The sequence below is a fragment of the Polypterus senegalus genome, chromosome 1 (genome assembly GCF_016835505.1).
Source record: "Polypterus senegalus isolate Bchr_013 chromosome 1, ASM1683550v1, whole genome shotgun sequence".
Lineage (NCBI taxonomy): Eukaryota > Metazoa > Chordata > Cladistia > Polypteriformes > Polypteridae > Polypterus > Polypterus senegalus.
In genome coordinates this window covers 97,487,721-97,501,122 of record NC_053154.1, presented here as the reverse complement: position 1 = coordinate 97,501,122, position 13,402 = coordinate 97,487,721, and the positions used below count along the sequence as shown (strand labels likewise).

The 13,402-nt window shown below is 37.2% G+C and overlaps 1 protein-coding gene across 1 annotated transcript in view; it reads left to right on the top strand.

The window, feature by feature from the left end:
• Positions 1-13,402, top strand: part of lin7c (lin-7 homolog C (C. elegans)) — a 46,274-nt gene that overhangs the window by 6,015 nt on the left and 26,857 nt on the right. Inside the window, exon 2 of the mRNA XM_039753774.1 lies at positions 9,160-9,278. Within this exon, the coding sequence (XP_039609708.1) occupies positions 9,160-9,278 (119 nt within the window). The remainder of the gene's footprint in view (positions 1-9,159; positions 9,279-13,402) is intronic.

The window sequence follows — 13,402 nt, the reverse complement described above, 5'->3', positions numbered from 1 at the left end:
ACTTTTACTTTAAAACTTTTGTAAATACAATACTTGTCCTTTATTTCCGGCCCTGGGCGTGGTTAAATCTTTCTCGTTGGATGTTTAATGCTGCTCGTGTTGTGAAGGGGGGGTGGCTGAACGAACGCTAAGGAGATGCCATTGGATCATCTGCTGTATTTCTTCTGCTGCTGGCGAGCTGTGTTTTCTTTTTGTCGCGCTGCATGTCAATCATTTAAAAGCCTGTACAATAGCTGTCCTTTTGCCACTTCGCATCCCTGCTGTTCGTGTTGTGAAAGGGACGTAACGCACGCTAAGGAGAAGCGGTCGGATCATCTACTGGCTTCCTCCTCCTGCTGCTGCTTCTGGCAAGCTGTGTGTTCTGCTTGTTGCTTGTCGTTGTTTTAAGAGCTGGGAGCACATGATGTCTGTCTGCCAAAAGCATTCCAACAACTGTTTAATTAGATGTCCGTGAACTTGTTTTAAATGTTGTCTCACTGTCTTGTCTCACGTGATGTTAAGGTGTCTCTCACGGGACATCAAATTGTCTTTGCATGACGTTATAGTGTCTCTCGCGGGATGTCAAATTGTCTTCCGAGAAGATCATGTCTCACTTCCTTCCCAAGATTTTTTTTTTTTATAATAGATGTTTTCCTTTACCTGCATCTTTGAACTGTTAAGCTGTATTTGCCAAGTATTTGACCAGTTCTGGAGATTTCCAGGTCACTTTGAATTGTTTTTGCTGCCTCTTAAGTATCTGCTATCACCCCAACTTAAGTGTTATCTGTGGGTTTCATAATTTTGGTCATTATGTTGGCATCTATAAATTTAAATCATAAAAAGTAGTGGTCCACCAGGGAGACTCTTGTGTGACTAAATTCATGATTTCTCTCCATGTGGAGCACTCCTGTCATCGCTACTGTTTTTATGCATCCGGTTATCTAAGTGGAAATCCAGTTTTGTAGATTTTTGCTGATGCCTGTGGCTTCTGGTTTCATAATTTGCATTTGGTAGAGAGCTATTTCAAAGTTTTTCTTTGTAAGTTTAAGTAAACTGTGTCTAATGCTTTTATTTTCAGCAAAACTCAAGTTGGCTGTTCAAAAAAAAAAAGTCATCTTCTTTTGCTCTGGGAAAATTTATATCCCAAAGAGTAGGTGAATTAACAAAAGTATGTTGCTCTGCTAACTGCGTTGCTTATAGTACCATCTGTGCATGAGAGTAAATGAAGTGCTCTGCATTATGGCTGCACAGTGCAATCTTGTATACTACTTTTTATGCACACCACCATTTTAATAACCATCAATTATTATATGTTCACCTATGTGTTTCCCTTGTATATTATGAAATTATACATTTTTTTAATTAATGTTTACCTAAATACAAGGCATTTAAAAAATATTTTTGCCAAGTAGAATATATTGTCATTTCAAACATTTGCCATTTTGTTTTGTATTTTCCATTTTCATCATATAAGACATTTTTTTATTGCTCTTTAAGACAGATACATAACACAGTGTTACAATGTCTTTGGTTAGGCCTTCACCTGCTAATACCAGACTCCAGAATTTAATCTTTTGTTTTTCTTATTCTTGATTTCTCCACTGACTTTACAGAGAGTGAATCCCATAGTGACACAACACTTGCAGTATGGGTTTACTGCGCACTAGTAGCTGGTGATGTACTGAATGAAATTCTTCTTCCAGTGTGGATTTTGAGAAAAACATTTTACCAGTATGCTCAAAATTAATGAAAAACTGGAAAGCACATTAAAGTGTAAAACAAAAAATGTGAATACAAAAGTGAAACAGGACATGCAATTTTGAGTTACCATCATAAAGATAATATCTTTATGTGTAGACTTGTATGCGAACTGTGTGTAATAAGTGATCGTTCCCTTTAAGAGAATTATCCAAAATGCTGTGTAGTTCAACCTGATTGGTGAGTCAATGCAAACAGGAAGGGAAGATGGGAGTAAACTATGTCTTGTGCTGTGTTTGCTTGCATTGATGGTGTCAGCAAGCAAGAGAATGAGTGGGAGAGGGAACTAAGCTTTAATTTTTTCGATTCAAGAGAGATGAAATCCTGCAGTCAACTCTATTAATTAGCAGAGTGTTAACAAGCATTTTGATGGGTAACATACATGTCTGTGTTAATTACATTACTCATTATATTAATAAGTAGTATATTTGTTTTTTTTTTTGTAAAAATAGGTGTCAGTCTGAAAAGAATATACAAATGATTTTTGCTATTCTAGTTCAGACTTGGGCAGCACAATGATGCCACATACAGGGATGGAATCTCATGCCCAGATGTAGTGCATGTGCAGTTTGTATGTTTTCTCCATGTCTGTAATGGTTTTGTTCTAACTTTACTTTGTTTTTTTTATGTAAAGACATGCTGATTAGGTTAAATGACAATTATAAATAGGCTGGGTGTATGCACAAGTGAGCTCTGCAGTGGACTGAAAACCTGTCCCGAGCTACTTCCTCCTCTTGTACAGCCTCTTACAAAATGCAGGACACAGTCATTTATATGCACATAGTCACTTATACAGGAGCAATGTAGAATTAGCAGTAAAGCTATTATGCAAATGTTTAACAATATGTTTCGAACAATGAAAATTATTCGATTTAATGTGAAAAAGGTGAAAATTGGTGGTAGCCTGTTTTTCAATATGTTATGAAGGAAATATAATTTGCTTTGTGACTGCTTATTGCACCATTTTAAGAGTCAGCAAGAGGATGGGCAGACGGTAAGGGTATTTGAGCCTTATTTCTTCTGAAGATGTGGAGAATGCTTGCATCACACAAACCTTTTTTGCTGAATTTGTACAATGAATTGTCAGAAGTGCTTACTTTAATTTGAATTCATTTTTTTCATTAAGTAATTGGCATTTTTCAGAGAATATATTTCCAAATGAATACCTTTTTGTTCTGGGCATACTGTGTGTAAAATACGCAACATATTTGGCAGGGGTTGGCCTTAATCACTTTATAATCCGAATATACTACACTAATCCTCAAGTAATATAGGATCTTGTATACCTTTATTTGATTTGTTTTAATCTGTGTTGCTAATACAGGTAGATAATATTTCAATGTACAACAGTGTGCAAGTTCAGATTTTTTTTTTTTTTTGTCAGCCACAAGTGGTTGTTGGTGATTCTTGTGATAATATGGTATGATATGCAATCATAAATGAAGAAAAAAGTGTTTTTAATTTAGATTGTGAGCAAAGCTATTTTGTATAATAAAGTCAGTTTCTTAATTGGATTAGCCTGGATGATCTCAAAAGCTAATTGCCATGCCTCTTTTTACTGTAAAATTTAGATAGCTAACCCTTAAAATCATCTACATAAAGCAAGGCATGAATCAGTGATATTCATATTTAGGGCAAAACCCAGTTTCAGTTTTTTATTGTTCTTTGTGGGCAAAGTCGACATGTTGGTTACTAAAATTTTTGTTAAACTTATCTCTGATGTTCAGACATACTTTTGACAGACAGTGCACCAATCAATTAGCCCGAGGTCAGGATCAGCCATTTCTAGCTTATAAAATTTGATTAGCCAGTTTGCATATAGCTGCCCCGTTACCACTGATTTTATTACACAGAAGGTGCTGACCAGCCTTATGTTCCAGTGCTGCTTTTCACTGTTGGGATATGGAGGTTTGTACCTTTAAGTGAACAGAGCATTCTAGGTAGTAATAGATGTCACTTAGTTTTGGTTGCTAAGCCCACTTGAATGGAAACATTGTATTTAAGACAACATTCTTCAAATTACATTCCATAATCAATCATCTTTTCCATTTATCATGCTCATTGTTTTAATAAATGGAAGGTATTTTTTCTTTTCCCTGCATGAACGTTAAAGAAATTGTGAAATGCAATGTGCACAGCAATGACCAACCTGTAGAGCTGTATTGATTAATATTGAAAAGTAAATTAAGCAGATACTTAGCTAGTGACGGTTAATGCACTGCCGGCATGTGCTAACACCAGAGAGCAAATAAAATGTAAAGTGAGCAATAGGTGCCAATTAATTCCCAAGAAGTAAATGAAGCAGATGGTTTATAGAAATCTTTGTCTCATGCTATTGGAACTTTAGTCAATTATCATTTGTTGCCTTCATCCAGTGGCTTTCTTTTCAAAAATTACCTCTCATTGTAGTTGGCTTCACACATTTTTCTATCACGTGTATAGCACAAATGCTTCTGCAGAAAAAAAAAGTGCAAAGTTACAAATCAATAGGATAAATCTTGACCTTTTGTCATATTTTTAACCTTGGCCAGTTAGTTAACTTTTAACTTAAGTATAAATAAAATAAAAGTAATATACTCACCTACTCTTAATGTAATCTTTTAGTTAGACAGTGTTGATTGAAAGCTATTAACTTTCTTAAGCTGATGTCACATTACAAAACTTCTAATCTTTGGGTATGTGAGACTTGCAAACTGTAGTTGCTGATCTCGTTGCTGGACCGTGTCAGTTTAAATTTCGGAAAACTGCTGGCCATGTCACATTTACCAAATATGTGCAAACATTCTAGCACTGTCATGCTTGGCTCTTTTGTGACAGCCAATAATGTGCTGACCAATGTTTCTAACCCACTGAATCCGAACACAGGGTCACGGGGATCTGCTGGAGCCAATCCCAGCCAACACAGGGCACAAGACAGGAACCAATCCTGGGCAGGGTGCCAACCCACCGCAGGACACACACAAACACACTCAGACACCAAGCACACACTAGGGCCAATTTTAGAATTGACCAATCCACCTAACCTGCATGTCTTTGTACTGTGGGAGGAAACCCACGCAGACACGGGGAGAACATGCAAACTCCACGCAGGGAGGACCCGGAACGCGAACCCGGGTCTCCTAACTACGAGGCAGCAGCGCTACCACTGCGCCACCGTGCCGCCCTAAGGGTTGACAGCTACATTGAATTCATCTGCAATCTTAGCCGTTTTTTCTTTTTTTCAATTCTGTATCAGTACATAAAACATGAGACACCAGATAGACCAGCCTTTATTATGTTTGTAAAGTTCAGAACACCTGCATTCCTTATTCCTTGTCACTGCATTATATGCATTGTATTTCCGGATGAGCGGTCATTGGTTGTCAGCTGTCATGTACACCAAGCTCACCCCAATGATTAAAATTTTGTTGAGTTTATCCACAAACTAGTTGGAGTGAACCACATGGTATATCACATTACACAAGTGGCATTTATAAGAGGGTGGCACTGACTCCTTCCATTAAGATTATGTAAATGAAGGCTACAACTGAAAATCGCTGCAAAAAATCATCTAATGTGACATGGCCTATCACTAACAGCTGAACTGACATTGGAGCCTCAGAACATTTTTTGTTCTCATTGGCATTCAGACAAGCAATATTTTACCTATGAACAGTCACAAGTTGCTTGTGTGACATATGCTTAATGCTTCACAATATCAGTCTATAATATGTGTAAAACAATTTGTACACTCCATGCAGAACTGATCATTATTAAACTCCATTTCTGGTTGACATTGATATTATGGCCAATTTATTATGCATCATTAGCCTTATAGATCTTTCACTTAACACTTTATTACCTTTTTGTGTATCTGTGGTAATGTTTTCTTGTTTTTCTTTTTTTGATAACTTTGAGCTTTTCTAGACAAGGTCAAGATTTTTTCCTTTGAGATGCTCTGCATTCAAATAATAGGGGTTTTGCAGACTTATTTTATAGCTTGACAAATTTACAGTATTTAAATACTGTTTACTATGATGTCCCTTACGTGATAGTTCTAGGAGCATTTTTAATTCACTCTCTTTTTTAAAACTCTTCCAATGCAACACCCATTGCAAGTCATCGTGGTTATTCCATACCAATGTTTACTATAATATCCAAGGATGTAACAGTTTGTTTTTTTTTGTCCACTGAAACTATTTGGCCAAAAATATTTTTTAAATGGCACATTTGGTATCTGGGTATATGATGTAAAAATGCAGAATTTGTTTGGCCAAATATGTGTTACTTCCCTTTCTAAAAATCAAATGGGCAAAGGAAAGAAGAATGAGAAGTGATCATAAAAATTTAATATGTGTGCTAAGCAAAATGATTTAAGCAAATTGAGTTTATTAAACAATGTGGATTTGTAGAACTTGCCTGGCAAGGAACGGGCAATGCTAACTTGTCTCGCACACACTGACATTGTGAAGAGACATTGTTTTGAATTCAGTGTTAATGAACAACTTAATAGTGTGATGCTGTAAGAGAATAGCCATATCTGTTCCAAACTGAGGTTCTTTATTGAAGTTTAAAATTATGTCTGTCGATTAAGACTGGGAATTGCATAATTCCACTGACTCACCACTGTTGACAATGCTGCTTTCTGTGTATTCTGTAGCCTATTCAATTTTCATTTTGTTGAGTGCACTAGTTTTTTGAGGACTAGTAAATCACATAGGTTGAAAGACTTGTGTACTGTAAGTCATCATTTACTATTTACTGAAGTACAGTGTTACTATATTAATTTAGTCATTTTTCAGTTCAGTTTTTAAACACACTGTTTCTTTGAAAAGACTGAATTCATTAATAAAAGGATTTTTCATTAACTTGCAGTTTTACAATTCAGCTTCAATGAGAAACAAATAAAAAGTATAACTGACTTAATTTATACCTTGTGCAGTAGATCAAAAAACCTGTGATTTCTGAATTTTACCTTCAGCCAAGAATTTTCATTGTGGTGCATCACTAATGATGTCTTAAATATAAAAAAGATACTCAACATCATCCATTCTCTTGATGAAAATACTTGGGGTCACAAAGCACTGAATTTCACCATGACAGTGTAATACCATTGGTGTCAATTTGCAAAACTACTTTACATCTAAGTATAAAGGTGTGAAATAAATGTCAAGTAAGAGGTATGTAATACCATGTCACTAAATAGAAACACTTCTAAATTTAGAAGACATAGAGCTAAAGATAAAAAAGTTCTAAACTACACAGATAATGAGGTGCATTTTATTTCCCCAAAAAGATAGACAGTAAGTCTTTCTTACTGAAATACTTGTTTTAATTTTATTATGTGTATCCCTTTTTAAAGTAAAGGAAATCAAAATGAAGTCAGCGATGAAATTTTGCTTAATAAAACACAATTCTGTCACAAGGCATCTTTTTAGGACTTATTCTTCTACAGCATTTAAAAAAGGTAGCACATATAAGGAAATATTTTATTTAATCAGCACAGGATTAGATGAAAAAACTGCCAAGTCAATGAAAACTTTTTTTTAAGTTTCACAAATAATAGACACCTAAAATACATTCAGTCACTTAGCATTATTAGGGTTGTGACCTGTGGGAGCTCTTGTGGGTAGAACCCTCAACCACAAACAACCGAGACCAGAAATCCAAAACAATAGAGCTTAGTGAGAAAAACAATAAAGGTTTACAGGAGGAAAAATGGTAAAATCCAGCAAAAGTAAAAAATGCTGTGCCCATTTTGGCTTCACTAGACAATATGCGACCCCACTGGTACTGTGTGACTATGAGCAATTCATTTCATTTGCCTTTGCTCCAATTGGAAAAACAAAAAAAATGTAAACAATTGTATCTCCTAAGTGTTGTAAGTCTCCTTTGATAAAGGCGTCAAATAATAAATTAAAAATAATTAGATTTCCTGCCCCCACAACATCCCAACATGATTCATCACACCATCAAACCTTTGCCTCAAAGTACTAGTCTCTTTTCCTCATCGCCATCTACACCATCCACTTTGACTCCAATGACGGTTAAAAGGTCCTTTAAAGGCTGACCTGAAAGTATTTCCAGTGTTTGGTTGACATACTTGAGAATCATATTCAAGTAAGCCTGGCTCCTACTAAAATGGGCTTTTGTCTCTTACCGGAGTTCCTTCTAGTAGCCCCTACAATGTCTGTCTAGGAAACTTTGCAGGAACCCAAAGTACAATAGGCATCAGTCTGCTATCACTTGGTTATCCGAAGGACCAGTAACAATTTAGGCTGATACCTCCAACCCTTCTTTATTTTTCCTACCCATCTGAGGAATATTTAAGTGCATATTCTTGATGAGTCCTTGGAACTTTTTGAAAACCCATTACAGTGTTCCCTGCTAGTCTGTTGTCTTGCACAAGCATTGAAAAAGTTCAAAAACCACTAAAACAGTGTTTTCCTCCCCTTGTACGATGTTCATGTGCATCTTGAGTATAGTTAGAAAAGCAAAAAAAGAATCGGAAGGGTCACAGTTCTATAACTGCAGCATCTAGATTCATCATGGGATCAAGTTTTCAAATCAAGAATTGGAAGATACATACAAGCAAAGATACTCTTTGAAAGGATGTTCAGGGTTAAAGAAAAGACAAAAAAATCGGGAGAGTAGAGTTTGTCAAGCTCAGTTTGTTTTTTTGATTTGAGCGAAATGCTACTGTTAAATGAGACCAGAGCTAAACGCTTTGGCCACCCACAACATCAGTACATTTGGTGTCAAAAAGGATGTATTTAAAGAAAGATCCTGATAGCGTTCAAAATCACTAATGTTTAATAACCATGGTATTTCATGAGAAGTAATTTTTGACTAATATAAAATTTAAGTGTATATAACCCTAATAACCGCCCAAAAATAAATTTGAATAGTTGTTATATTTATTATATAATGTCTTGATATTTGTGCAAGTTTGAAAGATATAGAAAAAGGCACATATAAGCAGGACATCTACTTGTGCATTATTGCCATTGTCCAACTCAGTATCCTGTTAATGGGGGAGTATGGTGAGGTTAAAGCTTTTCCTGGGATCATACCCAAGGCAAGAAACAGTGCTGCACATGTTAAGGGTTTCTCACAGAGCATATTCATGCTTATGCCAAGACTTGCCTATTCGGGTGCAGTTTAGAATAAGTAATCAACCTGACCTGCACAGCTTTGAAATATGGGAGAAAATCCTTTATCTACACTATGAGAACCTGCATACTCCCCACAGATGCCAGCTGGACTGGACTTCTGAGGCTGCATCTAATTATTTTTATCAAAATTTAAGATTTACACTGGGATATATCATGAATCTATGTTACCCCTGTAGAAATTTGTTTTTGCTTTAGAACCTTTAGAAGTGTATTTTTATGTTTGGAAGCAACTTTAATTTTTACAAAGATTGTCTGTGCTCTTCTGCAGATATCTCTCGAGCAATAGAATTGTTGGATAAACTACAGAGAACTGGAGAGGTTCCTCCCCAGAAGCTACAGGCTTTGCAGAGGGTGCTCCAAAGTGAATTTTGCAATGCTGTGCGAGAGGTAGGAATACTTCTGTTATTCTTCCATACTTTTACAGGACTACAAGCATTAAGCATGTTTTAAAATAGGGTTGTTTCGTTACAGTGACTTTAACCATGTGGCAGTGTCACTAAAGAATACATACAGTGCATCCGGAAAGTATTCACAGCGCATCACTTTTTCCACATTTTGTTATGTTACAGCCTTGAGAAGGACCTCCTCCATTTTCATAATGAATATAATTCTTTTCACCCCAACATAAAGCTGAAGCTGAATTACTCAAAAACAGAAGTCAGCTTCCTTGACACCATTGTTCAACTAAAAAACAACACCCTTGTAACTTCTGTTTTTCACAAACCAACAGACAGACGGACCTACCTAAGAAGTGACAGCTTCCACCCCAAGCATATAAGGCGCTCCATTATTTTTAGCCAAGCAATTTGATACAATCGTATTTGCTTAGACCCGACAGACTGGGATCAACAATTGTAGGAACTCAGACAAGATTTCATTAGACAAGGTTATACCCCCAAAACAACAGACACTCAAATAAGAAGAGCTACTCCCTTACCCAGAGACAACCTTCTGGAATATAAAAACAAAGACAACAAGAACCGCATCCCCCTACAACCCACATCTTGAAACACTTCAAAAAATTATAAAAGAACTTCAGCCAATGCTAAACAACGACCAAACACTGAAAAATGTATTTCCTGAACCTCCCCTCCTGGCATACAGACAACCACCAAACCTTCAGCAACTTATTGTCCGAAGCTCCCTAAATGAACTGACAGCAAATGGCACATCTCCCTGCCTAAAGAAAAGATGTAAAACCTGTGCCCACATCTACAATACAGACCGTATAGTTATACCACACTGCCGACTTGAACATCACATAAAGGGATCATCTAATGTTGTCTACCTAATTCTCTGCATGAAATGGCCTGACACTGCACTCTGTGTGGGAGAAACTGGACAAACACTCCTCCAGAGAATGAATTTGCACAGATTCCACATTAAACATGGCAACACGGATGTTCCTGTAGCGGCCCACTTCAACAGCCATGGACACTGTGAGAGGGACTTTAAAGTCACAGTGCTTATGGGCAACTTGAAAACACAGCAAGAGAGAAAAGAATGGGAAGTTAAGCTCATGTTAAAATTTAATACATTACAGCATGGTTTGATTATAGACAAGAGTTTTATAGCCAGGTATGAGGACTTTTTGCATCTCTCAGACTGACACAGATAACCTGTCTACAGACCCATATTCTTCTGAAAAACTCATCACAGACTTCAAAGGACTTTGTTGGACAGTTATCTTATCCAAAAATCTCTTGACCATACATTGTTCTTCTCTCTCTCTTGTTAAATTAATCTTAGCCTGAGTGAACCTATTAATTTTTTACATTTAAGATTTTTCCTTTAAAGATTTACCATTGTTGTTTCTTGTCCTAGTGTGTGGATATAAACACAGGAAACTTCAGTTTCTGTATTACATTTTGCCTGAAGAAGGGGCCTGAGTTGCCTCGAAAGCTTGCATATTGTAATCTTGTTAGTTAGCCAATAAAAGGTGTCATTTTGCTTGGCTCTTCTCTAGCCTTATTCAAAAAATGGATTACATTTTTTTTTTTCTCAGAATTCTACACACAACACCCCATAATGACAACGTGAAAAAAGTTTACTTGAGATTTTTGCAAATTTATTAAAAATAAAAAAATTGAGAAAGCACATGTACATAAGTATTCACAGCCTTTGCCATGAAGCTCAAAATTGAGCTCAGGTGCATACTGTTTCCCCTGATCATCCTTGAGATGTTTCTGCAGCTTAATTGGAGTCCACCTGTGGTAAATTCAGTTGATTGGACATGACGTGGAAAGGATTCCTTAATAATAATCGATCATAATTCGCAATACTAATCAAATAGGTATATCAAAGCATTCACATCCGCACATTTTAATCCACAGATTTGCTTTAGGCAAACGATGCTGAAACATATGTAGGCATAATATTATTCTCAACAAACTATTGAATAATGTTTCTAAAGTTATTGTTTATTTATTGTTGAAGAAAACTGCACTGTAAGCTCGTAGTTGTTCTTGTGACAGAGAATATCGCCGTGGTGACAACACTGATCCATATTTTGAGAACGAACGTTCCACATCAACAGAAGAGATCGGCAACAGAATGTAAACTTTAGCAAGAGCCGCTAAGCGAGGCAGTCTGTCCTCTAAGGCACGTCGAAAAGCAGTGATATCAGCTGGATTTACTTCATGGGATGCTATGTCCAGATAAACTTGCCATTCATCTGCTGCAGCCATCCTTGTTGGCACTGATTGTGCATGATCAGCAAAATTCTTCGATAAGAGTGGTAGCTGTTGTGGATCAAATATTCTAACAGATCTGAATAGGTCTATTGCTGGCTGTTTGGTTCCCACAAAATATTCTTCAAGTTTAGCAGCAGCATTGTGGTTTGCATCTTCACAGCTGCTGGTTGCAATTGGAAATCCAGACGATTTAAGTCAGACACTTTGTTGTAGACATCGACAGCCATGAATGACTGTGCCTCAAAAGAAGTCAAAGTGTTCATAATTGACTGGCAATGAACAGATACAAATTCAAGTTCTGCTCTCAGCTCGATAAGTTTATCAGTACTTTGCTGCAATGCCGACAGCTTCTTTAACTGGACTGTAGCTCCACTGTGTTCGATTTTAGTAGCAATGAACGAGATATTAATGAGATGCAATAGTCTAAAGAAAGAACTTAAAGAAGTAATCAAAACTAATCATACTAATATCAATATGCCTCAAATGGTGAGATTTCATTCAGATTTGGTATTTTCTGCGGCAGTTAGGTTAATTCTGTGGCATGGTGTTTTACCGCTGCAAAACCCTAAATTCCGCAGCATGGCGTTAAATTCAGTGGGCCGTGGTAAATTGTTGGCCCTAGAAATAAGTATTTATATCTTCTACAATCCAGCCAGAATTCTGGCTCCCACAGATTGGTTGGGTGCCCATGTGGCACACAGATTACAATCAATCAATCAATTACAGATACTCCTGATCTCAACTTATGTGTATAAAGCACACCTGTCCACAGAATCACTTTCTTCCATTCCAACCTCTCCACCACCATGGGCAAGACCAAAGAGCTGTGAAAGAAGCAAGAAGCCTGGTGAGAAGGTGACAGCTGTTGGTGCAATTATTTGGAAATGGAAGAAATGTAAAATGACAATCAGTTGTCCTTGGTCTGGAGCTCCATGCAAGATCTTGCCTCATGGGGTGAAGGTGATCATGAGAAAGGTGAGGGATCAGCAAAAAAACTACATAGGAGGAGTTTGTTAATGATCTGATGGCAGTTGGGACCACAGTCACCAAGAACACCATTGGTAATGCACTACGCTGTAATGGATTGAAATCTTGCAGCACCATATGTATAGAGCATGTATATGTATGTGTGATGATGCGGGTTTTGCTCCAGGCTCCCGTCTACAGTTTGGGAGCTTTTGAACCTGACACCATCGGTAATGTATCCAGATGAGGTGATCGTTGAAGACATCATGAAAGAAGGGGATGGTGCAAAAACGTGCAAAATGCTTTTATTAAAAACAACAAAATCAACGGTGTCCAAATAAATAGTGCATTGTTGCAGATAAGTTAAATGATCCATTAAAAATAAGTGAAAAATGTGGAGGTTAAAATCCAATAACTAAATCCAGTAAAACGAGGCTAAAAACAATGGCTGGAAGTAGTCCTTTTAAAAAACAAATCCCGGTGCCTTCTTTCTACTGGCAACTCCCCTGCTTCTCCCTTCCAGGCTATGCACCAGGGGAGTCACCCTACCTGCAGCTGACCTTCTCCACTTGGCTGGTCTGATGGTCTCCCGATCCTTGGGTTCGTTCTGCCATCTGCCAGACCAAGACTTGGCTTCCCCCAATGGCCAGATTATGTTTGGGGCTCCACTCCAAATCTCCGATATACACACAGGGGGTCCCCGGGTTACAACACAGTTCTGTTCCTACAACGGTGATGTAACCTGAATTTTGGGGTAAATCGAAACACACCCTAGCCTAAGTCACTTACCTATTCTAACACATTTGCAAAATTATAATCTAGAACATAAAAACACAACTAAGCCACAGAAAA